This window comes from Lonchura striata, chromosome 9 (assembly GCF_050655825.1).
Source record: "Lonchura striata isolate lonStrDom1 chromosome 9, ASM5065582v1, whole genome shotgun sequence".
NCBI classification, from domain to species: domain Eukaryota; kingdom Metazoa; phylum Chordata; class Aves; order Passeriformes; family Estrildidae; genus Lonchura; species Lonchura striata.
In genome coordinates this window covers 26,200,740-26,214,254 of record NC_140711.1, presented here as the reverse complement: position 1 = coordinate 26,214,254, position 13,515 = coordinate 26,200,740, and the positions used below count along the sequence as shown (strand labels likewise).

Genomic DNA, 13,515 nt, shown 5'->3' with positions numbered 1-13,515 from the left:
AGCATGTAGTGATAGGATGAGGGGAAGGGCTTCAAACTGATCGAGGGCAGGGTTAGATCAGATATTATGAAGAAATTCTTCCCTCTGAGGATGATGAGGCCCTGGCACAGCTGCCCAGGAAAGCTGTGGCTGCTCCATCCCTGGGAGTGTCCAGGGCCAGGTTGGATGGGGCTTGGAGCAACCTGGGATAGTGGAAATGTCCCGGGTAGAACGGGATGAGCTTCAAGGTCCCTTCCAACCCAAACCATTCTGGAATTCTGTGATTCTCTGCTTTTCAACCAGTCCCTTTCATAAGATATAAATTCAGAAGCTCTCTTTGCCTCTGCCATTCCCCTCTAATAGATTCCCTTGGCAGCTGGGAGGAAAAATTCAGCGTTTTCAAGGTGGAGCTGTTCACAGCCACCCACCTGCAATTGGGCAGAGCAGCACCCATCTTCACAAAATGCTGTCAAAATACAGATGAATATATGCAAATTATTATTATTTACTGTGGTGAGACACTGAATAAGGGTCACAAAACAGTGGCCCATTGAACATTTAAATCTTCTTTCCATCGGTCTGAAGCCCATAAGAAGTAATAATAATAATAATACACATTATCAGATAAAAATGTAGTTCTCCATCCTGTGAGGTACAAATTTCTGCCATGAATTCTGCGACAGACGAAAATAATTTTTCATACCGTTCATTTTCCACCAAATGGTTTGAGTGGAGGAATAGCTCTGTCAGCATTCTTCAGCACAAGGAGGGATGTTTAGTTTCATTTCCTCAGATGGTTTTATGGCCAGAGGACTTGACCACTTTTACTTAATCCAGCATCTGATGTTTATGTAGCACTTAGCAAGCCACAGTGTTTGTATCAGCATTTTCTTACATGTAGCTAACACTTTCTGTCCTTGTCCAGACATATTTAATAAAGCAATAAAGTTAGATTTACACAATATGCAAAAACCCCCACACATTATGAATTATCATGAAATACATATTTTTGAAAATTCAGCTTTGTCATTTAGTTACATTTATTACAATGCCTGGATCCTCTGTGGTAATTCTACTGACTTTGAGCTGATTTATACTAGCTCAATATCTGACCTTATAAACATGCAAATATATTTTTAGCTGTTTATAGCTCAAGTTCGTTCTCATTTTTACTTATATCTTACAAGAAAATAATACCTTGGATAAGACGTCTCATAAGTTTAAGAAGAGGCCTGAGTTTACACGTTTCAGTTTCTACACCTATCTAATTTGAAGACTTTTCAATTGGGACATAATACAATGATTTAAATCATTGAATGATTTAAAAATTCCTGAGAAACTTGTAAAATGTTTCCTGCCAGCAACAGATTCCAACTTATTTTTGAGTGTACAGGGTCTGGTGCTGCAATAGAAGCTGTAAAAACATTTCTCTGATTTGATTTAGAGGCTGGGGAGGTTTTTCATCAATAGAAATATGTTGCTTATCAAAGCAAAAACCATCTTGTGCATAATTGGAATAAATTTCTGAGGTGAGCTGGGTGCCTTGACTCCAGTTCCTCCAGTGGGAGTATCCAGCTATTCATCAAGCACTGGAGCAAAGATTCCTGGTGGAACTGAGTGAGGCCAGGTGTCACTTTCAGTCCCTAAGTAACTCCACCAGAGATGGTGGAATGACTCCAGGTGCCCATCAGCACAAGTAAAACAAGATCTAGACCAAAATATAGAACAAAAAAAATTTTAACACAAAATAGGTCTTAAATCAGCATAACATTTGAACACTATAGGCCATTTGCTACTACCCAGAGTGGCCTATAGGAGGTAGGGTGCAGTATAAAATATTTTCCAGTAGTTTATGCAAAAGGTGTGATACTGAAATGAACTTCTGTGAAAACGAAGAAAATCCAAACTCCTCACAAAACAGCAGAAAGACTACCATTACCTAAATATTGTCTAAATACCTATTAAATACAACCTAAATTACCTAAATATAGTTTCTGAAGAATATTTTACACAAGGTTCAGAATTATAATCTCTTCCAGAACCCAAAGTACCCTCCTCAAATGGAGAGGAAAAACGCAAAGGGAGCACAAGAAGTATCAAAACAAGGATGGCATTCTGAGTACATTAAAGCCAATAGCAAAATTGCATTAATTCACTGATTACAAGAGGGTCAGACTATCATCCACGACATGTTTTAGAAAATCCTTACAGAAGGGAGAGGAAAACATAAATTTTAACATATTTTGTTATTTCTTTGGGTAGAATTCCTGGTCCAGAGTGATAATTAAATTGCAAAAATTCAAGTTAATTGCACTGAAGACTTTGGGATTTATTGCAAGTTTATATGCAGTGCCAGATCATTCTTTCTCCCTTTACTGAATAGCTGAACATATGTTTAAATCTATGAATTACAAAACTAAACAGTGTAAAATACATCATTTCCCTTTTTATGTAAGTGTGATCAATATAAACCTGCCTTAAAAAGCTCCTTACAAGAAAGGATTTTGACTTAGACACTTATAATTTTAATAGCTCCCTGGTACCTTCTTATCTATTACTCCAGAATATATACTTTTGCAGGGATGCACCATTTAAAAGCACTGCACCTTCCAAACCAAGTTTAATCCCAAAGAAAACATTAAAAAGTGCAATAGATTAATTTCACACGTAGTTGTATGCGTGCATGCTGCTGATGGCTTGAACAATACCTAAAACTGCAACCCATTTCAGAGACTTGATGGTTTTTACTCCAAGCTACACTTAATTTTAAGATTTTTTTTAACCTGTTAGTGTTGTCCTACATAAGGTAATGCCACTCCTTTTTCTTCCTGAGTTCCTTTCAAAAACCTGTTCCTCAACTGGACTATATTGAGGGAGAATCATTTGCTTCAGCACATACTACATTTATTTTATGCACATTACCTGTAGGTACAACAGCAGTCAGATCTCACCGCCCCGTATATTTAAGTACTATTAAGATTCAGGTATCTCTTCTGTTAAAGTTTTCTATTGTTTCAAAGAACTCCTTTGAATCTTTCAAAGTCTGTGCCTGTTTCAAGGTCGCTTCAGTAGTTTTCAAATATTTCTCCCCACAGGACTTTTTCAAAGAGCAATAGCTCAAAGCGGAACAGCTCTCTCCAGCTGGGCAGTTAGCTTTCAGCCTGCAAAATATGCCAGGATGTTGGCTACAAAAGTTGGTTGCAACATGTCAGACACTGTAGAACTGGTAGAATGTCTACAGAAGAAGCCTTACAGAGAACTTGTCGACCAGGACATCCAACCAGCAAGATACCACATAGCCTTTGGACCAGTAATCGACGGTGACGTGATTCCAGACGACCCGCAGATCTTGATGGAGCAAGGAGAGTTCCTCAACTATGACATCATGCTGGGAGTTAACCAAGGGGAAGGGCTGAAGTTTGTTGAAAACATTGTGGACAGCGAAGATGGCATATCAGCCAGCGATTTTGACTTTGCGGTTTCTAATTTCGTCGATAACTTATATGGATACCCCGAAGGCAAAGATATATTGAGGGAAACGATTAAATTTATGTACACAGACTGGGCAGACCGGCACAACCCCGAGACCAGAAGGAAAACACTGCTGGCTTTGTTTACTGATCACCAGTGGGTTGCACCAGCAGTGGCCACAGCAGATCTTCACTCGAATTTTGGATCGCCTACATACTTCTATGCCTTCTACCATCATTGCCAGACAGATCAGGTACCTGCATGGGCAGATGCAGCCCATGGAGATGAGGTTCCTTATGTACTAGGAATCCCCATGATTGGTCCTACTGAGTTATTTCCTTGTAATTTCTCCAAAAATGATGTCATGCTAAGTGCAGTGGTGATGACGTACTGGACAAACTTTGCAAAAACTGGGTGAGTACCAGATAATGAATGGTCTTGTATGCAAACTTTGCATGGAATGGTGCTTTCCATTTGTTGTCTCCCTTAGGAATTCCTCTGTACTTGTAGGATGAATAAGAGATTAAGAATTGAGTTGGATATTTATGTTTACTGTAATGTCCCTTGGCTCACTTACATGTTTTAGGGAAAAGGGGGAAAAATATCTTTGCAGACTTTCTGCGAGGAAATTTTAAAACATGCACAAAGCAAATTAAAGAAATTCTGCAAAAGTGTAAAACTAAGCATTTAACATATATATAGAGTTAAAAACAGCTACATTAGTACCTGCCTTTACTTCACCACTGATACTTACATCCCATGAGACAGAAAATTACATAAATATTGCATCAAATATAATACAGCTTATTTTAGTCGCATATTTTGTCTTAAAGTCTCACTTCTGACCATAAAATATGTGGCTTTTAACTTGGAAAGTTTTGCCCTCTTCATTAGGCTTGTTTTTTTTCCACTGGAGTTCAAAAACCTTTGTTACATTTGACCACTTATTTTTGATTATGCATTGTACTTAGTTGTGCTCTGCCATGATCCTTCCCCTCTGGAAGGCCACAGATGATTCACAGGAAGAGAAATGCAGAGCTGTATGAACTTTTTGCTGCTAAAAATGACAAAAAAATCTTAATATTCTCTCACAGACATTTGTTCACATCACCACACACCAGGCAATCTTCCCTCAGCAGCACAAGATTTCAATGTGAGACGCCAACATTTTGGAGAACCAGGGAAGTTGCTGAAGTCTGTGTAAAATAAGGGTTCTTTTGCATAATGCTGTTTCTAATCAATATTATTAAGGCCTCTAATTTTAGGGAATAGCACTCTACTCCATCCAATGGCAGTCTTAAACATTTAGTATAAAATCTTAATTATGTTAATTTTATAATTCCATTTGAAATGCTTTGTAACATTGGAGATATCTTTTTCTTTCAGTGACCCAAATCAACCAGTGCCCCAAGACACAAAATTCATCCACACAAAACCAAATCGTTTTGAAGAAGTAGCATGGACCAGATATTCTCAGAAAGACCAACTGTATCTTCACATTGGATTAAAACCACGAGTTAAAGAACACTATAGGGCCAATAAAGTGAACCTCTGGTTGGAACTGGTACCTCATCTGCACAATCTTAACGACATTTCACAGTATACCTCTACCACAACTAAAGTGCCATCGACTGATAATACTTTCAGACCCACAAGGAAAAATTCTGTTTCAGTTACTTCAGCTTTTCCTACAGCCAAACAAGATGATCCCAAACAGCAGCCAAGCCCATTTTCAGTGGATCAAAGGGACTACTCAACAGAATTGAGCGTTACTATCGCAGTTGGCGCATCTTTGCTGTTCCTGAACATTTTGGCCTTTGCAGCGTTGTACTACAAAAAGGACAAGAGGAGACACGATGTTCACAGGAGATGTAGCCCACAGCGTACCACTACCAATGATCTCACCCATGCACAAGAAGAGGAGATAATGTCCCTCCAAATGAAGCACACTGACTTGGATCATGAATGTGAGTCCATCCATCCACATGAGGTGGTTCTTAGGACCGCCTGTCCCCCAGACTACACGCTAGCTATGAGAAGGTCTCCTGATGATATCCCCTTAATGACACCCAACACCATCACAATGATCCCCAACACTATACCAGGGATTCAGCCCCTACACACATTCAACACATTTACTGGAGGACAGAACAATACTCTGCCCCATCCTCATCCCCACCCCCATTCACACTCAACAACCAGGGTATAGCCAGACAAGATGAAACAAACTTTATTTTTTGATGGATTACAGTAGGTGATATCACTGAAGATTACTTGGCTTTCAACCTACAAGACTCTTACTATTTAAATATGGAGGAATATTATGTGAATATACATATCAAGAACATTTGGGGTTTTGAAAAAAATGAATTGTACATATATCAAATGAACTTAAGAAACAAACAAAACAAAAGAAAAAAGAAACAAAAAACAAAAAACCCAACTGTTTGCAATTGCTTGAAGCAGTTGTCCTGAATGATACTTTTTCATTCACATTCAAGTATTAATTTTTTGAAGATTTAAGTTACATAATGGAATTAGGCATGTGCAACACAAACAGGAAAGAACTATGACTGAAAATTTTAAAAACCTATAAATATGCACAAGGGACACACTAATGGAATGTCAGATAATTTTCACCAATTTTTATTTGGACCTGTTTTCTTGTGTAGACCATATTTACATATTTGAATAAGTACACAAAGCACCAATGCTGTTAAGGCCTTAGAAAGGGGCTCATGCTGAAATCTGCCAGTCAGAGAAGTTTTACAGCCTGGCAGGTACAACATTATCACATAAGTGCTGTCAGTATAAAAGTTGTGGGAATAAAGGAAACTGGATATTTTTAGCACGATGTGCATGATAATTTATATGCTTGGTGGCTGTGCTGCTGATTAAGCCGTAATTAAAATTTTTCTCATCCCATTGGAGTTTTTAATAGAAGCTTTCTCCATCAATTGGCACAACCTAAAGAAGTTTTTTAAAGGGGCAAAAGAATTACAGTAAAATATTTCATGGTAGCTTCTGAAAAAGAAGGGATTGCAACAGTTCTTAAAGGTATTTATGGCATTCTAGGTATACAGTGGTGGACCCTTGCGGATATGAATCCCATACAAAAAAAATTATACTATTAATGGTCTTTTTCCTTTCCACCTAAATAATTTCTGACTTTGAAATAACTATAACTTTAATGGGATCTCCTTTGATGAAGGATTTATAATTTGCTGTGATTTAGTTACAGAGTATTTTGTTCAAACTGATGAGGTAAAGTGTGTCCAAAAATTTAATTGCAATGACATTTTGCCATTTAAAAATGCCCCAGTATTACTGCTCTGATTACACCTTTCAGCTTATTGTTTCAACTCATGTTGCATGTTACAAAGTTTACTTATAATATTTTAATATATTGTTAATTCCCTTTTTGCTATTCATTAGCTTTGTCATTCCAATTAATTCTCTAGACCAGATGGCAAGAGTATAGAAAAAGATGGTATATGAGAATGGGGAGAGAAGCCAACAACTGCAAATTTAAAAATCTGGATATTACATTTGTTTGTGTGATTTGAAGTGAATGTTCCAAAATCACAAGAAATTTTTCATTCCCCTCTTGCTTTCCAGTAATTCTATACCATGGTCCTTTCAAAATGTTTGTATATGTAATCAGATGTACATTTATATAAAAGAAATAATTGAGATGGACTTAAGAGCACATCCCTGATAAATACTTTCTCTCTTACCTGTACTATATTTCTATTAGACTAAAGTTATGTGATTTTTTTTTACATTTTTTCAAATTACTAGCAATTTTGATAGTTTGTAAGATAATGCGAAGAACTTTCTCTGACAAACTAACTGCAGTAACAGAAACATTTCTTTTCAGTTACTCTTTTTCAAGAATGAAAGCTTATTACACACAAAAATTGTATACTACTTGATGGAAAATTACTTTGTATTTCTTGGCCATATTACTGGTCACTGAGTGAAATAAAGATAATCTGGATAACGAATATTATTCCAATGTTAAGAGACCTGATCTTTGCTCATTAAAGAGCTAAAATGTTTATTGCTGTTTTGTCATTTTTTAATGAAGTAATGGTAACTGTCTCAAATAAAGAGTAATATCTTAAGACCAGTCTGGTTTTTGAAGACATGAGGGTGCCTTCTACAACTAATAAAACTGCATATTTATAGGCCAGCCCCACCACAGCTATTTCTTACAGAAATATTGACATTGTGACTGTCATCACATGTAAATCTCCTCCAGAATTCAGGAATGAGTTAAAAATGAAATATCAACACCAAAAAAATTGGCGAGGAACAGGCCAAATTGAAATAAATCTGCAGTATTCCATGACGGGAAAAAAAAATCACCTGGGTTTTATTGGGTGATTGAACTTTTATTGTAAAAGATTGCTGAGAAGTTTAAAGCATGTTTGCTAACATCGAGCACAGACATTAAAAACTAAGCTGAAACCAAAATAAAGTATTGTAATTTTAGTTCTTTTACATACCTATTTAACAAAAAAAAAAAAAAAAAAAAAAAAGAAAAGAAAACCACTTACAAAACCACTTACTTAGTACTTGTTACAGTCCCCAGTTTTAAATTAAGGTTTCTTTGTAGAAGCACAAAAAATAGTCTTCAAAATCCAGGGCGGTCTGTGTGCAATTTCTGCCTGATGTGGTTGTGCTTTTAGACTGTGACCTGCCAATGTAAACCAATAAAAAGAATTGTCTGCCATCTGATAATTATTGTTTAATAAGAAGATTGTATTTTGCTATGTTGATGAAACAAAACAAAAAAACCACAAAAATATTGATGGCCATAAAACAAGATATTAATGAAATATGATTTTATGTGCTTTTCTTAACTTTATCAAAACCAAAATAACTTTCTACTATAGTTTCTTTGTGGCCATATATCTATATATCTCTATATATACAGTATCTGGTAATTGTTTACTTTTATTAGTTACAAAATAAATGATTTAGGTAAACCAAGCATGACACTACACTTTATTTCTGTCAGCCAATAGTATTTAAAATGTGAACGATGAAGGCAACAACACAAATTTTGTCACTACTGTTTGGGAAAAGAAAAAAGTCCATTCCTGTGATGCAGATACTGTGAATGATATTTTAGTGGCTACTTTATACTGACATTACAGCAGCTGGCTTTCCAAAAGTAAGATGGTGTCCCACGTTTTAACACAACATTGAGAAAGAGCAATTGGTGTTTTAAAGCTGAAATGAAAAGATAAGAAATGGTTTTGAAATATCTTCATGTGCTTCATGGAATATAAGTTTGTTATTTTCAAAATATTTTATCTATTTGATTTGTTTTTCATGGTAGCATACACAAAAGCAAAATTGAGTGTGATATTTAATTTCTTGTATCATCCTTGGACCAGATTTACAATAAAATTAGGGTATCAGTCAGTCTTTGGAAGTTCAGTAAAAATATAAAGAGCCTGCATTTATTGATTTCACACTTTTGTAAATATGTTTGCAGACCTTTTTAAGAAAATGTATTCTACCATTTTGAGAAAAAAAATAACAATGGAATCATTGTCTCGTTTATCTATTAAAATTACAGGCAATATAATGTGCTGTGCTGACATTTCTAGGAGAAATAAAACCGATAAAAACCGCATTTTGCTCAATGGTATCTCAGTTTTACCTGGTATTCTCCACCCACGGAAGATTTCCAAGGCATGGATGAACTTCCCGGATAAAATCCTCCATAGGAAAATGTAGTTGTTATTTTTGTTGTCTGTACTAAACATGTGTCACAAGTCTTTAATTATTGGATGTTTTTGTTACTCACACACCCTGAAAACTGGATGAATAGAGGTCTAACAAATAAACATGTTGCAGTTTTAAAGACAGCACTGCACAGAAGATGCTGGAATTTCTGTTGCCAACTTCACTAGGAGATGAAACAGCTGACTTCATAGGAAGCTGTCAAACATCACGGTATTCCTTTGATGTTTGGAAGTTGTTACTTTTTGCCTGTGATGTTAGTTTAAGATATTGGCCTTTCCCCCCACATTTTTTTTCTAGTATTGAACAGTTACAGATGGTCGCTTTTTAATGTAAGCGAACGGAAGATAATTTAATTAATATTGTGAAAATGTGCTTCCAAATAAATTAGATTAATGGGAAATTCCCTTCAGAGGTTTTGTTATTTTTCATTCAAAGCTCTTGTCAAAATATCTGTTGCAGCAGTTCTGCTTTTTTTTTTTTTTCAGTCTGCAAGCTAAGGGACTTTCTCCAAATAACATTAAAAATCTCTTTCTATTTGAAATAATAACACTCTAAGATTAAGATGCCCTCCTGAGGCCTCCAAGTAAATATGAACAATTTGAAACATGGCAAATGAGCTTTTCCTCTAAACATTCTAATTTGATTACATTCTGGCACATCAACACATTTGTATGCAGACCAGAAATCAGCAGCATTTGATAAGGTGTTCAAGAGAACTTCACAGCAGAATCAATGCGTTCATCACCAGCCATGCACAAAGTCCCTTTTCTCTTAGATTCTGTTCATGCCACTGTATAATTAATTTCTTATATACAGGTTCAATAAAATCTTAAATTTGTGAAATGGGAAATTGTTAGAACAAGGTAATGAACTTTATCTGGTGGAAAATGTTTAGGAAAAAAACCTGTTGAGAGTCACCTAGGAGGTGTAGATTTTTATATGCAACCTGGCTTTGTTCCTTTTTGTTGATATTATAATTCTCAGTAATTTGTACACCTGGGAAACCATCATTTCTGTAATAAGCTTTAGTTTTGAAAAAGAATTTGAGTATTGTATGTAAATCATGGATTAAAACCTGAGTTTCATGACCCTTTGCTACTGGGATGAATGGAAAATCTCATAGAAGTGCAACAAATCTGTACAAGCAAATTTTATACAGTCTCTTGAAATTTATTTTGTTTTTGTTTGAAGATAAAAGTACGCAGCAGAAGAAGTTGTGTATTTGTCTCAGTAAATGCCTTCTTGTGTGCATCTGTCTCCACATGCATACCCACATGCAGCCAATAAAGGAGATTTCAAAACATGAGACTGACCAGGGAATTTTACCTTTTTGCACAATTCAAAGGAGTGGAGGTAATGCCTGCCCCTCATTCTGCATTCTCCACTGTCATAGAGCAGCTGATAAGATGATGACAATGCTTTTAGCTCCAGCTGAATTAGTATTTATTGTGGGACCACTGGAATCAATGAAGCCCTGGCAATTGACACCAGCTATTGATCTGCTTCTGGACCTTTAATGTTCATCATGGCTCATCTCACTGTCCAATTTTGCATATCTTCTCATGCACATGAACACTTACTCACAGAAATTATTACAAGTATAACTATCCTGATTTATGAGCACTACCAGGCTTTAAAATGTGCTTTACAATATGCTGATGGATATTGCATGTAAGGACAAAATTCAGGGGAAAAAAAGTCTTCTATATTAAAAAAAATACAAACCCTGAAGTAAGAAGGATGCAAAGAAAAGATTAGTACCACAGTTTGCAGCCTTAGCATGCTGTAGTAAGTTATATGTTAAAATCTATATATAGAAAGGAACATTTAGTTCTTCCTGATCCTCAACTCTATATGTTGACCTATATGTCAAAGACAAAATGACACTCTACAGCAGTTGGAAGTCTGCTCTGTTCTGCTCCATTCTGGAAGGGAAGAGACTGACAACTGGGCCACATGTTGCTATAAATTCAGGACAGATTGTCATCTGAATTTTCCACTCTTGATGTCAGCAAGGCCAGGCAATAGCATCTGTGAGCTGAGCTTTATAATGAAACCATTAAAAAAATAAAAAAAAAAAAAAAAAGTGGAGTTTTTGAGCCTATAGGGCCAGCCAGGTTTTTTGCTGTACACATATAAGAGCCAGTAACTTTTTTTCAAATGGAAGCTGATACCACTGGCTCTCAGATGTGATAATACCAGAGCTCAGTTAACAAGAGGTTATATGCCTATGAACTGATAGTACTTCAATTGCATTGTTAAAAATACAAAAAAAAAAAAAAATTCATCTAGTGATTTTTTTCAGTTAGTGAGAAAGTCAGGGAGCCTCACTAGACCTCCTGGGCAGGAAGGATAGAAAAGGAAATTCTGCAAAACAGTTGTGGGCCAGATCCTGTGCCACACAGTTGATTTATACACTTGATAATTTTTCCCTGGAATAAAATGAGAAACGGGGCAGAACCCTGTGGCAGGAGGCAGTCTGGGAGGGTGAGGCATACAGTGTACCCTGTTTCATCCAGGGGTTTGTAAAAACCACTTCAGCAGTAATTTTAAGCCACTGAGACTATACAAAAGGTTCTAGAAATAATCCACGGTTCATGTGACTTCCCATGCATTTTCAGAAAAAGCTGTGCAGTATTTCACTGATTGATGGCAAATATATGGTTGTATAGTGTTGGTTTTTCTACTTTTCATAAAGTTACTCCTATGTAGTGGTGATATTCAGCTGAACTAATGAATAAATTTTGCTCTTATTTGCATAGAAGTAAGTCTAGAGCAATTTCATGAAAGTGAAGCGTGGGACCTTCACTACGGTAAATAACACCCAAAACCAATTACTCTTAGTCAGCGGGCAGAGATTCCCTTGTTCAATCATGTCCTGATTTTTTCTTTAACATCCATCCATTTGCCATAAATATATTTCTCTCTTCCCAGTTATTAACTGGAATAAGTGTACCCAGCTCTCCACAGAAGATGAAGAGGAACCATTGGTTTCCTCTCATGAATCATGACTTTGCTGTCCAGGAGCACAAAATGTAATAGAAGTCAAATGGAGTTTGGAGGTTGGGATTTGGGTTTTGAGTTTGTTTTGTTTTGGTTTTTTTTTTTCTTTCTTATAGGCTATTTAGAGTATCTTGGTTCTCTGAAGGCTGAGCAGAAGCCAGCAAGACACACAGCCTTAATTGCTGCAGCCAGGAAGCTTTTTGGGCATTTTCCTTTTGCCTTGTCCAGGAGGAAAGAGCAGGGTTAAATTCATGAAAAGAGATTTCTCTGGAAAAGCACTCCCAGCTGTACTTCTGAGATATACCACAGAAGCATGAAAACACTCACAAATTTTGCTGTGTTTGACAGAAGAAGAAACGTTTGTAAAATTTAATACGATACTGATAATAATGATATATGAGATTTTTTTTTAATACAAGTAATTCTTTTTCAACAATACAGTTTATCTGAAATCTAAAAGGGCTCATTAGTTACTAGAATTTATACTGTATTATAATAGTGCATGTGAATTCCCCTTTGTTGGATTCATACTTGTCCTGGCTCCATTTTGCATTTCAATTTCATTTTAAAACTAGAAACTCTCTGCTTTTTCTTGAGTTGTTGCATTGTGGACTATTGCTAGCTACAGTTTGCTTTCTCTATTTCATTCATCATGTTCTTAAATGTCATAATTAATTTTTGAATTTATTTTTTCTTGCTTCTTTACAGGTTTTGTTAGGTTTTTAAAAAATGTTTCTTGTGTGATAAGTGCAATATTGTTCTTCATTCCCTCTCACATTACTTCTACAAATGCAAATATTTGAAATTTAAATCTGTTTCCTTCACTTTATCAGTGTTCTTGTTCCTTCAGGTGGGAATTTTGCTTTAAATGATTTGTCTTGCAGTTGCATATCTATCCAGGGACCCTCATTTATGAGCTCCCAGCTCCAAGGATTCTTCAGCGTGGGAATGGAAACCGAGGCTGCTCTGGTGTCTCCAGCATCCAGTAGAGGCAAGGCCAGCCTCTCGTGGCTAGGTACATAATTCCTTCAGTCAGTAATGCCAGGCATGTGCCAGGGAGTTACCCACCACACACAGATGATAATTTTTCCCCTTGAAAGATGTCACAGGTGCAAATTCACAAGGAACTTGGAGCTAAGGCAAGCGTGTGCCTCCAGATGTGAGCAGAGCCTCATATCCTCAGCTGCTTGCTAGATTAAGAAGCTTAAAAATTAACACCTTGCAGCTGGTGGCCACACTTCAGACAAGTGCTGCTGGATTTTTGGGGCTGTGCAGGCACTCAGAATTTTGTTCTCAAGT

The 13,515-nt window shown here is 36.4% G+C and overlaps 1 protein-coding gene across 10 annotated transcripts in view; it reads left to right on the top strand.

Annotated features, from left to right (window-relative positions):
* The window catches only part of NLGN1 (neuroligin 1), a 380,357-nt gene extending 371,257 nt beyond the window's left edge, over window positions 1–9,100 (top strand). For all 10 annotated transcript variants that reach the window (XM_085588010.1, XM_085588008.1, XM_085588009.1 and 7 more), the window contains 2 exons: window positions 3,075–3,864; window positions 4,837–9,100. In XM_085588010.1, coding sequence (XP_085444136.1) covers window positions 3,075–3,864; window positions 4,837–5,659 — 1,613 coding nt within the window. In that variant the 3' untranslated portion in view covers window positions 5,660–9,100. The remainder of the gene's footprint in view (window positions 1–3,074; window positions 3,865–4,836) is intronic.
* Window positions 9,101–13,515: the final 4,415 nt, after the last annotated feature.